The 16,647-nt window shown below is 43.1% G+C and overlaps 1 protein-coding gene across 1 annotated transcript in view; it reads left to right on the top strand.

Annotated features, from left to right (window-relative positions):
• The window catches only part of LOC307085189 (neural cell adhesion molecule 2-like), a gene marked incomplete at both ends in the record, with an annotated part of 200,103 nt that overhangs the window by 153,696 nt on the left and 29,760 nt on the right, over positions 1–16,647 (top strand). Inside the window, one exon of the mRNA XM_079749878.1 lies at positions 6,657–6,831. Coding sequence (XP_079606004.1) covers positions 6,657–6,831 — 175 coding nt within the window. The remainder of the gene's footprint in view (positions 1–6,656; positions 6,832–16,647) is intronic.

Consider the following 16,647-nt stretch of genomic DNA (forward strand, 5'->3'; position numbering starts at 1 on the left):
CTATAAAACATCCATCCTAGAGAACGGTCGTGCTACCCATCTACAGCCATGCGACAACCAAATCAAAGTGAAAGAGGTTTCCAGTCAAGCACCTACATATCAAAACCATCCAGTACCTACCTTCGTATATAGCTTAGGAAAGCTAGCAGAAGACAGCTTAGGCCAAGCCATCTTCACTCGTACTGCCGATGATCACAGACTTGCACCTTCTATGGAGGATCTAGAGTTCCTTCACATCATGGATGCTGAGTTCCACCAAGACAGCTCCAAAAGCTGGGTCGGACCTCTGCCTTTCCGATCCCCAAGACAACGGCTGCCCAACAACAGGAGACAAGCGCATGACCGCCTCCTCTTGCTCCGCCGCACTCTGGAAAAACAACCGCAGATGAAGGCCCACTTTCTAGAGTTCATGCAGAACATGCTTAGCAGAGGACATGCAGAGATCGCTCCACCCCTGCGAGTAGGGAAGGAATGCTGGTACTTACCCCTGTTCGGCGTTTACCATCCCAAAAACCCGGACAAGATCCGAGTGGTCGACAGCAGCTTCGACAGCAGCGCATCACATGAAGGAGTCTCACTCAACGATGTCCTGCTCACCGGTCCGGACCTGAACAACAGCCTGCTAGGCGTCCTTATGAGGTTCAGGAAGGAGCAAGTAGCCATTACGGCTGACATCGAACACATGTTCCACTGCTTCGTAGTGAAGGAAGACCACAGGGACTATCTCCGCTTCCTATGGTACAGGGACAATGATCCTACCTGCAATGTCGTGGACTACCGGATGCGAGTGCACCTTTTTGGGAACAGTCCTTCTCCTGCTGTGGCCGTGTACGGTCTGAGAAGAGCAGCCAAAGAAGCAGAGGCAGAGTATGGCAGTGACGCAAGAAGACTCATTGAACGTGAGTTCTATGTTGACGATGCTTTGAAGTCGTTCGCTACTGAGGAAGAGGCCATCAGCGTTCTTGGAAGAACACAGAAGATGCTTTCAGCCTCTTACCTCAGGTTGCACAAGATTGCATCAAATCGACCAGCAGTCATTCACGCATTCCCACCTCAAGATCGCTCCAAAGACGTCAACAACTTGGATCTCTTTGTCGATGACCTGCCAGTCCAACGTAGTCTTGGATTGTCTTGGAACATGCGAGCAGACACCTTCACATTCCAGATTGAAAACGGCAAAAAGCCATTCACTCGCAGAGGGGTGCTGTCAACCGTAAGCAGTCTATATGACCCTCTAGGGTTTGTTGCACCGGTCTCTGTTCATGGAAGGCTGATACTCAGAGAGCTCACCACGCAGGCAGAGGATTGGGACTCACCACTCCCAAAAAACATGGAGATCAAGTGGACAAGATGGAAAGAGTCGCTTCAGGACTTACAGGACCTCCAGATACCTCGTCCTTACAGGTCCCTCTCTACCGCAGGTGCACAAGTAAGAGAACTCTGTGTTTTTGCAGATGCATCAGTGAAAGCTGTCGCAGCTGTGGCCTACATTAAGGTGACGAACCACGAAACCCAACCCGAGGTTGGCTTTGTCTTCGGGAAGGCAAAGCTGGCGCCTCAGCCTGACCTCACTATCCCAAGACTAGAGTTGTGCGCTGCTGTACTTGCTGTGGAGATAGCCGAGCTGATAGTTGAAGAGATGGATGTCACATTCAACAACATCACAAAACTACACAGATAGCAAGGTTGTCTTGGGATACATCCAGAACCAGTCGAGGAGATTCTATGTGTTCGTGCATAACAGGGTTCAACGTATCCGTCAATCACCCTGTCTCGGCCAGTGGAAGTACGTCCGTACAGACCTTAATCCAGCCGACGTTGGAACAAGAACAGCTACTCCAGCCCTCCTACGCAGCACAACATGGCTCACCGGGCCAGACTTTCTTAAGAGTGAATCCTTGTCCACGCCTGAAACTGAAGAGAGCTACGACCAAATCGATCCTTCCTCTGACTCTGAAGTACGTCCTCAGGTGACCACAAGTATCACACATGCAGCCATAGGTATGGTTCATCCTCAACGCTTTGAACGCTTCTCTAAGTTCAGCACTCTCGTCACAGCAGTTGCACACCTGATCCATGTAGCACACTCCTTCATCCGCCCTGTGCAAGGTGAGTGCCAAGGGTGGCACATCTGTCGTCCTACAGAGGAAGACCTGGCGAGAGCTAAAGTGTGCATCATGAGGAGTGTTCAGAACCATTGTTATGCAGAAGAGCTGAAGTGCATAGCCAAAGGGTTCCCCATTCCGTCCTCCAGCAGCCTCTGGAAGTTGCATCCTCTCCAAGACCCAGATCAACTCCTAAGAGTAGGAGGACGCACAGCACAAGCAGGTTTAAACATGAATGAAACACACCCCATCATCATCCCTGGCCAGTATCATCTGGCGACTCTGCTGGTGTGTCACTATCACGAGGCTGTGAAACACCAGGGAAGACATCTTACTGAAGGTGCAATACGGGCTGCTGGTTTCTGGCTGGTGGGAGCAAAACGCTGTATCGGCAGTCTGCTGTACAGATGCGTCACCTGCAGGAAACTGCGAGGAAAAACCGAATATCAACAGATGGCCGATCTGCCAGCAGAACGACTCCAAGTAGCACCTCCATTCACCTACGTAGGTGTTGATGTTTTTGGGCCATGGGAAGTCGTCTCACGCCGCACAAGAGGAGGACACGCTAACTCTAAACGATGGGCTGTGATGTTCTCATGCATGAGTTCAAGGGCAGTTCATATTGAAGTTATCGAGGCAATGAGCACCAGCAGCTTCATCAACGCTTTGAGAAGGTTCTTTGCCATCAGGGTCCCCACAAAACAGATTCGGCATCGCTCGCCGTATACTGGATTGTATGCTGTTGGAAGAAAATAAATCTCGTCTGACCCATGAAGTTCTCACAACATTCATGTCCGAGGTAACTGCTGTCATGAACGCGAGACCACTCATCCCAGTGTCACCAGATCCGGAGTCGCCTCACATCCTCACCCCAGCAATGCTCCTGACCCTCAAAACAGGTTCTACTCCTCCTCCTCCTCCTGGCCACTTTGATGAGGCAGATCTCTTCAAAGAGGAATGGAAGCAAGTTCAAAGCCTAGCTGACATCTTTTGGAGCAGATGGAGGCGTGAATATCTCAAAACCCTGCAGCTACGTCACAAGTGGCAAGGAAAGAAGCCTTGTCTCCAAGAAGGGGACATCATTCTCTTAAAAGATAGTCAAGCAAAGAGAGATGAATGGCCCATGGGCATTCTCACCAAGACCTTTCCAGGAGAAGATGGATTGGTTCGGAAAGTTGAAGTGGAAGTCGTCAAAGGTGGAACCAAGAAGACGTTCTTTCGTCCTGTGAGTCTTGTAAGACCCTAAGTGGGGAGTGTTCTGCCCCTGGCATTGAAAGTGTGTTTTTTGTAATGTATGTGGCATAGGTGCCTGTACCTTTAAGAGGGAATGCTCTAAGGGAGGGGCTGCTAGTTAGGTGACCGGAAGTCACAAGCACGTTATTCACATAGAGAGCATGCAGGATCGACAGCTTGATCAGCTCTTCCATTAAGATGCAGTTCTACATCTTCTTGTTTGTTAAAGCAACGTCTGTAAGTATTATCTTTATTTTCCATGTGTTGAATTATAGATTAACTTCTTTATGCTTACTGTTTAGCTTCATTAATACTTACCTTATGTTTGTATTGTGTTTACAGTTTCACGAAATTACCATTAAACTACATGAGTAGTCCTCAACACGCTGTGGAGTTTTTTGGGAAACGTTTAACTGAGACGATAGTTAGCTTGCTTGGCTAGCGAGCCCATTACAGCAATGACAGAGGTCAAACGTTTTCTGTAAGTCTTTACAAGGTTTTCACACACTGCTGCTGGTATTTTGGCCCATTCCTCCATGCACATATCCTCTAGAGCAGTGATGTTTTTGGGCCTTCGCTGGGCAACACAGACTTTCAACTCCCTCCAAAGATTTTCTATGGGTTTGAGATCTGGAGACTGGCTAGGCCACTCCAGGACCTTGAAATGCTTCTTACGAAGCCACTCCTTCGTTGCCCGGGCGGTGTGTTTGGGGTCATTGTCATGCTGAAAGACCCAGCCACGCTTCATCTTCAGTGCCCTTGCTGATGGAAGGAGGTTTTCACTCAAAATCTCACGATACTTAGCCCCGTTCATTCTTTCCGTCACACGGATCAGACGTCCTGGTCCCTTGGCAGAAAAACAGCCCCAAAGCATAATGTTTCCACCCCCATGCTTCACTGTAGGTATGGTGTTCTTTGGATGCAACTCTGCATTCTTTCTCCTCCAAACACGACGAGTTGAGTTTTTACCAAAAAGTTCTATTTTGGTTTCATCTGACCATATGACATTCTCCCAATCCTGTTCTGGATCATCCAAATGCTCACTCAATGCAAACTTCAAACGGGCCCGGACATGCACTGACTTTAGCAGGGGGCCACGTCTGGCACTGCAGGATTTGAGTCCCTGGCGGCGTAGTGTGTTAGTGATGGTTGCCTTTGTTACTTTGGTCCCAGCTCTCTGGAGGTCATTCACTAGGTCCCCCCGTGTGGTTCTGGGATTTTTGTTCACCGTTCTTGTGATCATTTTGACCCCACAGGGTGAGATCTTGCGTGGAGCCCCAGATCGAGGGAGATAATCAGTGGTCTTGTATGTATTCCATTTCCTAATAATTGCTCCCACAGTTGATTTTTTCACACCAAGCTGCTTACCTATTGCAGATTCAGACTTCCCAGCCTGGTGCAGGTCTACAATTGTGTTTCTGGTGTACTTTGACAGCTCTTTGGTCTTGGCCATAGTGGAGTTTGGAGTGTGACTGTTTGAGGTTGTGGACAGGTGTCTTTTATACTGATAAGGAGTTAAAACAGGTCCCATTAATACAGGTAACGAGTGGAGGACAGAGGAGCCTCTTAAAGAAGAAGTTACAGGTCTGTGACAGCCAGAAATATTGCTGGTTTGTAGGTGACCAAATACTTATTTTCCACCATAATTTGCAAATAAATTCTTAAAAAATCAGACAATGTGATTTTTTTTTTCATTTTGTCTCTCATAGCTGAGGTTTACCTATGATGAAAATAACAGGCCTCTCTCGTCTTTTTAAGTGGGAGAACTTGCACAATTGGTGGCTGACTAAATACTTTTGTTGCCCAAGTGTATATATATATATATAGTCTTTATTGTTTCTCATTCTTCTGACTAATTTACTTATTGTAAGTCACTTTGGATAAAAGTGTCTGCTTAATGCCCTGAATGTAAATTTAAATGTACAACCAACTAAAGTTGGTTACTTTAATGTACAACTTTAATGTACAACCAACTAGAGTTGGTTACTTTAATGTACAACTTTAATGTACAACCAACTAAAGTTGGTTACTTTAATGTACAACTTTAATGTACAACCAACTAGAGTTTGTTACTTTAATGTTCAACTTTAATGTACAACCAACTAGAGTTGGTTACTTTAATGTACAACTTTAATGTACAACCAACTAGAGTTGGTTACTTTAATGCACAACTTAAATGTACAACCAACTAGAGTTGGTTACTTTAATGTACAACTTTAATGTACAACCAACTAGAGTTGGTTACTTTAATGTACAACCAACTAGAGTTGGTTACTTTAATGTACAACTTTAATGTACAACAATCTAGAGTTGGTTACTTTAATGTACAACTTTAATGTACAACCAACTAAAGTTGGTTACTTTAATGTACAACTTTAATGTACAACCAACTAGAGTTTGTTACTTTAATGTACAACTTTAATGTACAACCAACTAGAGTTTGTTACTTTAATGTTCAACTTTAATGTACAACCGACTAGAGTTGGTTACTTTAATGTACAACTTTAATGTACAACAAACTAGAGTTGGTTACTTTAATGTACAACTTAAATGTACAACCAACTAGAGTTGGTTACTTTAATGTACAACCAACTAGAGTTGGTTACTTTAATGTACAACTTTAATGTACAACAATCTAGAGTTGGTTACTTTAATGTACAACTTTAATGTACAACCAACTAAAGTTGGTTACTTTAATGTACAACTTTAATGTACAACCAACTAGAGTTTGTTACTTTAATGTACAACTTTAATGTACAACCAACTAGAGTTGGTTACTTTAATGTACAACCAACTAGAGTTGGTTACTTTAATGTACAACTTTAATGTACAACCAACTAGAGTTGGTTACTTTAATGTACAACTTTAATGTACAACCAACTAGAGTTGGTTACTTTAATGTACAACCAACTAGAGTTGGTTACTTTAATGTACAACTTTAATGTACAACCAACTAGAGTTGGTTACTTTAATGTACAACTTTAATGTACAACCAACTAGAGTTGGTTACTTTAATGTACAACCAACTAGAGTTGGTTACTTTAATGTACAACTTTAATGTACAACAATCTAGAGTTGGTTACTTTAATGTACAACTTTAATGTACAACCAACTAAAGTTGGTTACTTTAATGTACAACTTTAATGTACAACCAACTAGAGTTTGTTACTTTAATGTACAACCTTAATGTACAACCAACTAGAGTTGGTTACTTTAATGTACAACTTTAATGTACAACCAACTAGAGTTGGTTACTTTAATGTACAACCAGCTAGAGTTGGTTGTACATTAAAGGCGCTCCTCCTTGGCCCCCAACAGACCAAGGAGGAGCGGTGGATGACCAGGCTGGTGCCAGGGGCGCAGGACGCGGCGCTGCTGCAGCCACTGCGCTGGAACACGCGCTACGAGGTGGAGATCACGGCGCGCAACGTCAAGGGCCTCTCTGAGCCCGCCTTCTACCAGTTCTTCATGCCGCAGGAGCCCCACATCACAGGTACCGGCAGGGGGCCCAGGGTGTGTTCCAATATTGTAGATCCAGAGGGGATGGGTGCATTCCAATAGTCCAGATTCTGCCAGGATGGGGTGCATTTAATAGTCCAGATTTATTGGGGATTGGGTGTGTTCCAATAAACGCGATTCAAAGCGGACAGGTGCATTCCAATAGTGAAGCTCAAGAGGGACGGGGTGTATTCTAACATTCTAGATTTATCGGCAACGGGTGCATTCCAATAGTCACGATTCTGCATGCATTCCAAAAGGACCAGAGGAAGTAGAGAAAAGAGAATGCTGGAATACGCCCATGGGATCAGCAGTTTTAGTGGGGAAGATTGTGTTGTAGAGTCCAGCAGTGTTCTAGGTGGTGCAAGCCGAAAGGTTGTGGGTACGATTCCCTATCCAATCCCTACCTGCTCCTTAATGACCTGTCTCTGTACTCACTGTCTAACCGGTCTAATCTCAATGACCTTATATCATGATAAGTAGATATGAAATCATGACCAATTTCTGCTTTATATCACTATAACTAAGCATGAAATCATGGCCACTTTCTGCTTTATATCATAATAAGTAGATATGAAATCATGGCCACTTTCTGCTTTATATCATAAAAAGTAGAAATTAAATCATGACCCCATAACTGTACTAGGAGGTATACTCCTCTTCCATCCTGTTCAATAAAGAGCTATACAACTCAGAGAGCTGGGGAACCAAAACCTGGAACACTCTTCTGCTCTGCGTTCGCTCTGCAACGGGATGGGTTCTGACAGCCCGACCTCTGACCTCTGAGGTCACACGTCTAGAGACTCTGTAAATACTGTCACCGGGTGGCTGTCATACACCTTTTGACCACGTCCGCACAATGTTGCGTGTCTGTGTGTATTGGGAGAAGAAGTTAGCACAGAAGCGTGTGCGATTAATCAATCAAAAAATAAATATAATCTAGTTTAAGTTTTTGGTAACACTTTATATTAAGGTACACATGTTTGCCATTGAGTAGGTGCTTATTAATATGCCTATTAGTAACATACTGGACCTTTATTAGTAATTGTTAGACACATGATTACCTTATTCTGTATAACCTTATTTTACCCTTACTACTCTTTATTTATTATGATTTCACCCAATATAACCTCCTAATTATTGTTTAATTACTGTAAATGAAGCCGTTATTGGATATGAGTAACGATGCTTATAACCAAGGCATCATTGGGGCCTTGTAAAGGGGTAATAGCACAAGAACAGTCATTCCCTCTTTATTACTCTGAATAAGTATAGTTTATTCTTATGGAATACAACGCAAAACTACAAGTGGTAATATTACTTGTATTAACTATTAATTAAGGATAATTAAATCAAAATATCTTCCCTATTCTAAAGTGGGACCTTGTTCATGTTTAGTTAGGTCATTACAGCATACTAGTAGTTAGAAGACAGCCAAGTCATCACAAATGCAGGTTAATTTATTTTGAATAGCAAACAGCCAAGCTATACAGAAAAGACTCAAAATGGCCTTCAGGTTACTGCACTGAACCAAAACAAAGCGCAAGGACAAAATCGGTTCCCAGGTCAATTATTTCATTGTAAGCATTACATAACTATAGGCTTGTGCATCAATGCCGGTTACAAAACAGGTGATTATAATGCAATAAATCAGCAATTAAAAAAAAATAAACATTTAACAGATCCATTTATCTCTGACTTAATCAAATTGATTTAACTGAGACTTCTGCGTGATAAAAATAAGACAGAAATTTGTTACTTAATTTCAGACAGGATATTTTTTTCTTATGTCATGGAAAAGCGTTCCCAGTGGTCCATGAGAGTGGTGGTTACTACAGCACCATTTTTAGTGCACTGCACACAAAATATCCAAGCTCATTGTTTGTTTCTTCAACTGCCTGTGTCCGCGCCCGCCAGGGGAACTGACATAGAGACTTTATGATGATTGGATGCGCTAGAGATAGTAGGCGGCTAGTAAACACAGACTGGTGGATAGTCATGTCGATCAGTGGAGTGTCATTGTTGGAAGTTTATGTTTTTTCCCCCTCCCTATCTATTTATTTAACAGAGGATAGATAGCAGGTGAAATTACAGGGTGTCCGCGCGGTAGCAAAAGGTAGTAAAAATAAAATTAAAAATTAAGGCACTTGAAAGGTAGTAAAAGGTAACAAACGCAATTTGACTTAGTAGTAAATTTTCATCACCACCTCAATATATAATGAGTTTCCATTTTTTCCTTAATATTTGTGTTTACATATTTTAACTTCATCTAGCCTAAAAAATACAGTATACGGTGCTAACAGGACCTGAACTGAGTAGCTGTTAGAGTTGGCGTCGCTGGCTGCTATAGTGACACCGTCAACGTTTTCCGCCTTTTCCCCTCAGAGTTCTGTACGGCTGAGTTTCTATCTCTGTGAGAAAATGGGTAAATGCAAGTTTTCACAAACGTGGGTTGACGACCCGACATTTAAAGACTGGCTGAAACCCGTGATTGGAAATGACCGAGAAGCTTTTTGCTCGTTGTGCAAAAAAACGATCAATGTGACATGGAACGGCATTAAAGCGATTAAATCACACACCGCTTCGAGCATTCACCAGCAGCGGCTTCGTGCGAGGGGTGAGCAGCTCTATGTCGTTGTTTTGCGGTGCTAGCAGCAGCAGCACTAGGACTACAGGGATCGCGGCAACACAAGCAAATGCCACTAGCCCTGCTGGCACCTCGGCAGCGATAGACGGACAGACCTTACTACCATCACAATTTCAAATGTCATCCCTCAGGGCTGAGGTTCTCTGGTGCCTGGACACTGCAGCCAAACACAACTCGTACAATTCGAACAAAGGTATAGGGGCAGTGTTCGCGAGCATGTTCACAGACTCCCAAATAGCCACAAGTTTTGCGTGTGGCAAAGATAAAACAGCCTATATGATCGGTTTTGGAATTGCTCCTCATTTTAAGAAATTTCTCACAGATAGCGTCAATGATTCTGGGCCATTTCTGCTGATGTTCGACGAGTCTCTTAACCAGTCGCTTAAGAGGAAACAAACGGATATTCACGTTCGGTTCTGGAAAGATGACCGTGTGGCGTCTTCATATTTTGGATTACAGTTCCTTGGGCATTCAAGGGCTGAAGACTTGCTGGAAAGCATTAAAGTAAGTGGATAATTGATTGTATGTTTAAGCAATCACACGAGAGGGAGTGCTGTTGTACTGACTATCAGCACGGCTGTGAATAATAATAATAATCGTTCTTATTGTCGTTATATCCCTATTTATACAACAGTTAGTTCCGACCAAGTAATTTGATTGGACAAGAGGCATTCCATGATTGCTGATATAGAGTGTAACAGTGCCAGGACTTTTAACTATACATGTATCACTATACATGTACCGTTAATGTTATTAGCTAGCTAGTGTGTATGTGTCGCTTGGCAACAGTTCAGTCCCAGTCTTGCTGTGATTATCTTCGGCACTCGGCCTACGGCCTCGTACCTATGACCGAATCACAGCCGTGCTGATATTCAGTACAACAGCACTCCCTCTCGTGTGATATTGCTTAATTGAACATTTTATGTAGTGGTGCAACGGATCAACCCTCACGCTTCGGGACGCAAGTGATCCGCGGACAAGCAATTTTTTTAAGTATTTACTATGCTTAAAGGAAGCAGGATTATAACCTAATGTTTCACTTTATTTTGTTTTTACACATTTGAAGATTTTATTTAAAGTCACATTGGTCTTATCTTTTTTGTTGTTGTTGATCCGAAAATGATCCGACCCGTGACTAAAAAACCGTGACATGATCCGAACCATGATTTTTGTGATCCGTTGCACCAGTGGCGGATCTAGAGATTTTTTTGAAGTCCTAAAATGACATGGAACATTTAATCTGCAATGTCCACACCTGGGATGTGGTTGATGGCCTAATTAAATTTCGATCACGCAAAAATGATTGACCGATACTTAGCTACTGGGACTGTATTTACTGTCTAGCAGAGTTTTATGAATAACCAAAAACCAAAGAACAAATTATTTCTTTTTTTTTGTGACAATTCATAGGAATGTGTTGCAAAACTCAACTTAAGACACCTGCTGTCTGTCAGTATGGATGGCCCAAATGTCAATCTCAAGATGATGAAGCTCCTTCAGAACGAACATTCAGAGCTTTATTGGGATGCACAACTCATTAGTGTTGGCAGTTGTGGCTTGCACATCCTCCACAATGCCATGAAGGCAGGATTTACAACATGGCAGGTAGACAAGCTGTTGCGAGCTATGCACTACATCTTCCACAATGTTCCTGCCCGTAGAGAGGATTACACCTGCACCACAGGATCTTCTACCTTTCCCCGACCTTTCTGTGGTGGAAAATGTCCCTGTGGCTGAGAGAGCTGTCGACATTTGGCCCATGCTTTTAACATACATTGATGCAGTTCAGAAGAAAAAGTTGCCAAACCCCAACACAGCCTCATATGATAACATCTTGGCAGCGCGGGATGATGAGTTAATAATTCCAAAGCTCCAGTTCTTCTTGTCAGTTGCTCGAAGCTTCCACCTATTCCTGACCAAATATCAGACCGACGAGCCTGTGCTGCCTTTTTTGGTTAAAGATCTGAAAGAACTCCTGATGGTAAGAATTGTAATTACTGTAGTTACTGTCTTCATTTGAATGTGATTGAACTGTATCAGTTGACAGGTGTGACTGGATTACTAACAGTTTTTCTTGTACTTTTAAGGGTTTACTGCGACGGTTTGTGAAAAGGGAACTTTTACAGGGCCAAAGCTTACTGCAAATGATCACAATTCAGGTGTCTAAGTAGAAGAACTGGGTCAATCTTAATAATGTGGACATCGGCCTGGGTGCTGAATCTGCCATCAAGGTAATTACTGTGCAAATTATTTCAATATCATGTCGGCACAAATAAAGAGTTACCTCTAACTGTTAGGGTAGAAAATGTATGAGTAACAATGGGCATTATTTAACCACCTCTGTGGTAAGCAATATAGCTGTCGTAATTGTGTGGTTGGTAATGGTTACCTTCCAAACTTTTGTTCTCTTCACCACCAGGCCTTGGTACTGTGGCTTAATCTGAACCACAACCATGAGGATATACCAAACCTCTTACTCCGGTTAAATTGTTAGAATTGTTTTAAAGGGGAGATATTATGAAAACAGCACTTTTCCTGGGATTTGGGGTGTTGTTGTGGGTATATGGTGCTCCCACACGCATACAAACTTTAAAATAAGTCTGTACATGATTTTTTGAGTGAGATACACATTTCTGGAAGCAGCCTGCCTCCAGCTACCAAACGAGCGAGTCAGTTTTGGCGCCTCCTCCTACGTAGGAAGGGGGCACAGTTGAATATTACCTCCCACTTCCCCACTCCCCTCCAATCAGAGCATCGCTAAGATTTTGTGGACCAGTGGTCGAGCAGCTCCGGCGGGGGGGATCTCGGCGCTAGCCCTGCAGCTGAGCTCCGGGAGTACAATCCCTTTCTCTGGCGCCGAGCTCACCCCACCGGAGCTGCCGCCGAAGCTTCGGCGGAAGTCGGGAGGAGGACACATGGAGTAGAAAGGGATTGTACTCCCGGAGCTGAGCTGCCGGACTGCTGCCGAGTTCCCCCCCGCTGGAGCTGCTCGTCTGCCGGAGCTGCTAGTCCGTTGGAGCTGCCACCTAGCTTCGGCGCCAGTTCAGCTCCCGGAGTACACCGCCGGGACTGCGGCCGGACGGACGGCTTTGACGGCGGCCAGACTGCAGTCCGTCAGCTCCAGTGCGGGGAGCTCGGAGGCAGTCCGGCAGCTCAGCTCCTGGAAATTGCAGGACAAATCTCCCTTAAAGTTTCCAGTGGTTAGATAAATTGCCTGCCTTGATCCAACAAGAATCCACCGAGAACCAGAGTGGTGCATAAGGCAAATGAAGAGTGTAGTGCAGACATTCCTTCAGGGAAAGAAATTGGCAGGTGGCATTCCAGCTGGTAAGAAAATATATACAGTATGTGTAGGGACAGTAGAATTGGAAAGGTCATTCAAATGAAGGCCATGTTTTAAGGATGTTCTACTTTGATAATAGGCAGTTAAGCAGACTGAAATGTACTTAAATGTTATTAATGATTTTGTCTTAATTTCTTTGTCAATATTGTAGGTGATGTTATCATTCAGCAGTTTGCGTCCTTGACCTCAGTGGAAAGACGAGATGAACGTTTCCTGGCCTTTAAACCAATAAAGGACCGCCTTGATTTGTTTCTTCACACAACTCTCAGCACGCCTTACCCTGACTTACTACAGTTTTGCAAGAGTCAGTCCTTCTTCTATCCCATGGCCAAGCCACTGTTGAAAGAGGATTTTCAGTCAACAAAGAGGTGGAAACATGCAATCTCCACGATAGATCGCTGGAATCACTGCGATTAGTCTGTGACCGGATCAGCAATTGTGGCGGTGTTTTAAAAGTGCCTCTGACAAAGGAGCTCCTTGCCTCTGCCTCATCTGCAAGATCTCAGTATAGACTGTACCTGAAGAATGAATATAAAAACAAGGAGAGTGCCGCACATGCTCTGAAGAGGAAGGCAGTGGAGGAGGAGCTTTTGGACCACAGAACCCAGCGTGACGTACTAAGCCGTGTTTGTGAGTCGCTTGGAAATGACGCGGACAAGTTGGCTGAGCAGGCTGAGGGAAAGGCCGGGTCCAAAATGGCTGAACATATCACCAAGTCCAACACACTTCGCAGAAGGCAAAAAGAAAAACAAGAACTCCACCAATTGGAGGAAAGGATTGAAGAAAATTCTGCACAACTGAAACTTTTGTGACTGTATAATCTCACATTTGTCTCCTTGACCATTCATCTCTTGCCTCTCTCATCTCTTTTCTCCCTCTCTACATATGTGTCCATGTATTCTCCTTTCCTCTGCCATCTCAATTCAAACAGCCCCCCTTGTCCTTTCCGTTATATAAGTTGTTATTGTTAACTTCTCTTAAAATTAGTTTTCAGACATGTTCAAATTGTCATGCATCACATCAACTATTAAATACCCATGATTTCCATTCATTACCACTCCATGGACTCTTTGGACAGTTTTTAAGTCCAAAGTCCTGTGTAAGTTATTGTTACATAAGTTAAATTGTTAAAATAAATTGCTCCTTTGGGACAGTAATTCACTGCCTAAGTCTATGTGTGTGAAAATGTGTGTTTGTGGGTAAGTGCGTGTGATGAGACACACTTTATTATTAATCTTTATTAATTTTTATGGTTAAGTGTCTTTTGTTTTTGAGAAGTGCGAAGGTTATAATTCACATAAGGGCTAAGTTAAGGTAAGGACAACTGAAACTCGATTCAACATTATTTATGATGGGTATGACAGTGTCACATTTATACCTTATAGTAAGTAGTAAGTGGTGCTTTGCATACCCCCCGCCCCGCTGCTTGATGTCGTGTTGGTAGTAAAAAATATTGTGGAGGTAGTAAAAAAGGTAGTAAAAGGTAGTAAATTAATCTCTATCATTCCTGCAAATACCCTGATTTAAGGCGAAACAACTTAAATAGAAGAAGAAAAAAGATTTTGGTATCCACCTTATTCCGCGACCATTCTATTTCCATTTTCCGTAGGGGCCCGCCGGTTTTCCATTTCCGGTCGAGTGCTTTTTACATAGCGGCTAGCACTTTTTCATCGCTAGCACAGATCTTGAAGGCTACGGCAATAGTTGTAAAAGTTATATATTACAAAATAGCAAGTGGAGCCCGAACTCACCCTCTCACTAAACTTCTACCAGCAACGTATTCTCGCTTCTAAGCGGAAATGGGAAACCGGACTGGTCGTCATGGTGGTGCGTATTGTTTAGCCTGGAATACATCGGGGGGCCTCTACGAATAGTCAAATCTCCTAACCTTTATGCCTCCTTTCCTTAACCTTTAAGGAAAACGTCATCGGGTCAAGGAGAGATGAAAAAGTGCTTCCTTTCAAACATAGGAAAAGGCAGCACAGTTTAAAATTAATTCGACTCCACTTTTCCTAACCGACGTCGTTGCGCAACGGGGAGTATTAATGAACTCTAGCGTCTCTAGCGTGGAACTACAGTTTCCTGAAGTTTGACTACAACAAGCACTCTTTCGATCCATGCGTTCTTGTCATATTGATTTCAATCAGGTTGTTGCCAACAGTGAGAATCACTTAGGTCGGACTTGGATATTGAATATTTTAGGCCACTTAAATTCACCTGTTTATTGCACACCTGTTTATTTGCACACCTGTATATTTATACACATTTTGTACTGTTATCTCCGAGTAACAGCTACTTATACTTATACTCAGGCACATGGACCATCCATTCCACTTTTTCTATCCTAGGCTAGGTATTGTGGGCTCATGGTTGTTTAGGTGGGTTATGTATGTATACATGTGTTGTGTTGTGTTTATGTATTCTGGTTGCTGGAACACCTACATTTCTCTGCTGAGATGAATAAAGTATATCTTATCTTATCTTAATCCCGATTCACATGTGGAAAAATAGATGCCAAATTTATGTAGTTGTTGAAATTGACTGCCCCCAGTAGTCTTTCTTAAATGTGAAGTCTGCATTTTATTTTCTTACGGTGTATATTAATAACCAGCAAAAATTAATTCATTTTGATTCAAATAAAATGTTTCTGGAATTGGTATCCATTTTTCTCAATGTATTTTCTTCTCTTCTCTTCTTCTGCTTTAGCGCGTATCTAATGCGTCTTTGCGTAAAGTCTGTATGCTTCGTCGGTGGCTTATTGCTTTAAATATTGCCGCCGTAAAGGATTATGGGTACCTCTATCCCCTTTCCTTTCGTAAAGGTTGCTCAGGAGTAACCTTTGCTAAAGGAGGGTTAAAGGATGCATCGAAGCTCCTTTCCTTAGCATTTTTAGAATTTGAACCACCTTTCCTCCAAGTACTTCCGGGTCATGTCGTTAGGAAAGGAAATTTCCTATGCAAAACGAGTATTCGTAGAGGCCTGTGTCTCAGTCTATGGGCCCTATCTTGCATCCTGCGCAATTGACTTTCGATGTGTCGTTGCTAGTTTGCAACTGGCGCAGAGCGTTCTTTTCCCTCCACCGCCACGCACCTGTAAATTAGGGAATGATCTTGTGCCCCAAGGGGCGGTTCGGCGAAAGAAGGAGTTGTGTTCTGGCGCAAACGTTCCCGGGTGCTATTTTGTAGCTTCAGCTTCAAATTGCGCCAAAAACCAGGAAATACCTGGTTTAAAGTCAGTGGCGCGTTGTTCAGATGCTATTTTAAGGGCGCATGCATAATGTTGCTTGTGCACCTCGTGCATACACTTTGCTCCTCTCATCTACCTAGCACTACCCACACATTCTTGGTAAATTATTTGGGAATGAACAGCTGATACAGCGGTATTAAGTTGTACTTACAATCGTGTACAAGCCCATAACTTTTAGGATTGATGAGTATTTGATCGTGAGAAAACATTGTTTTACTGCGAGTGAGTGTTAAGAAGAATGAATGAATGCGGGAGCGCGTGTGTGTATGTGTAAAATAATTAATGAAAGCGGGCGCGCGTGTGTGCGTCCATCTGTTTCAACACACGCAAACTAAACATGTAACGCATAATACAGTCCATGGCAATGTATATTAACGGGGGGGCACATCCATATTAGGAACACAAGTCGATAACGATAATGCATACAATACTGATAAGAAACAATGTTTATAATGTATTGCGTATATCATTAAATTAAACCACAGTTACCGCATATCATATGTGTGTTAAGTTTTCTTTGCCGAAATTGATTTGAGGACCCAGTGTTTCTGAAGTTGTGGAAGAAAACGCTATTC

This window comes from Pollachius pollachius (genome assembly GCF_949987615.1).
Source record: "Pollachius pollachius genome assembly, chromosome: 13".
In the NCBI taxonomy this organism is placed as follows: domain Eukaryota; kingdom Metazoa; phylum Chordata; class Actinopteri; order Gadiformes; family Gadidae; genus Pollachius; species Pollachius pollachius.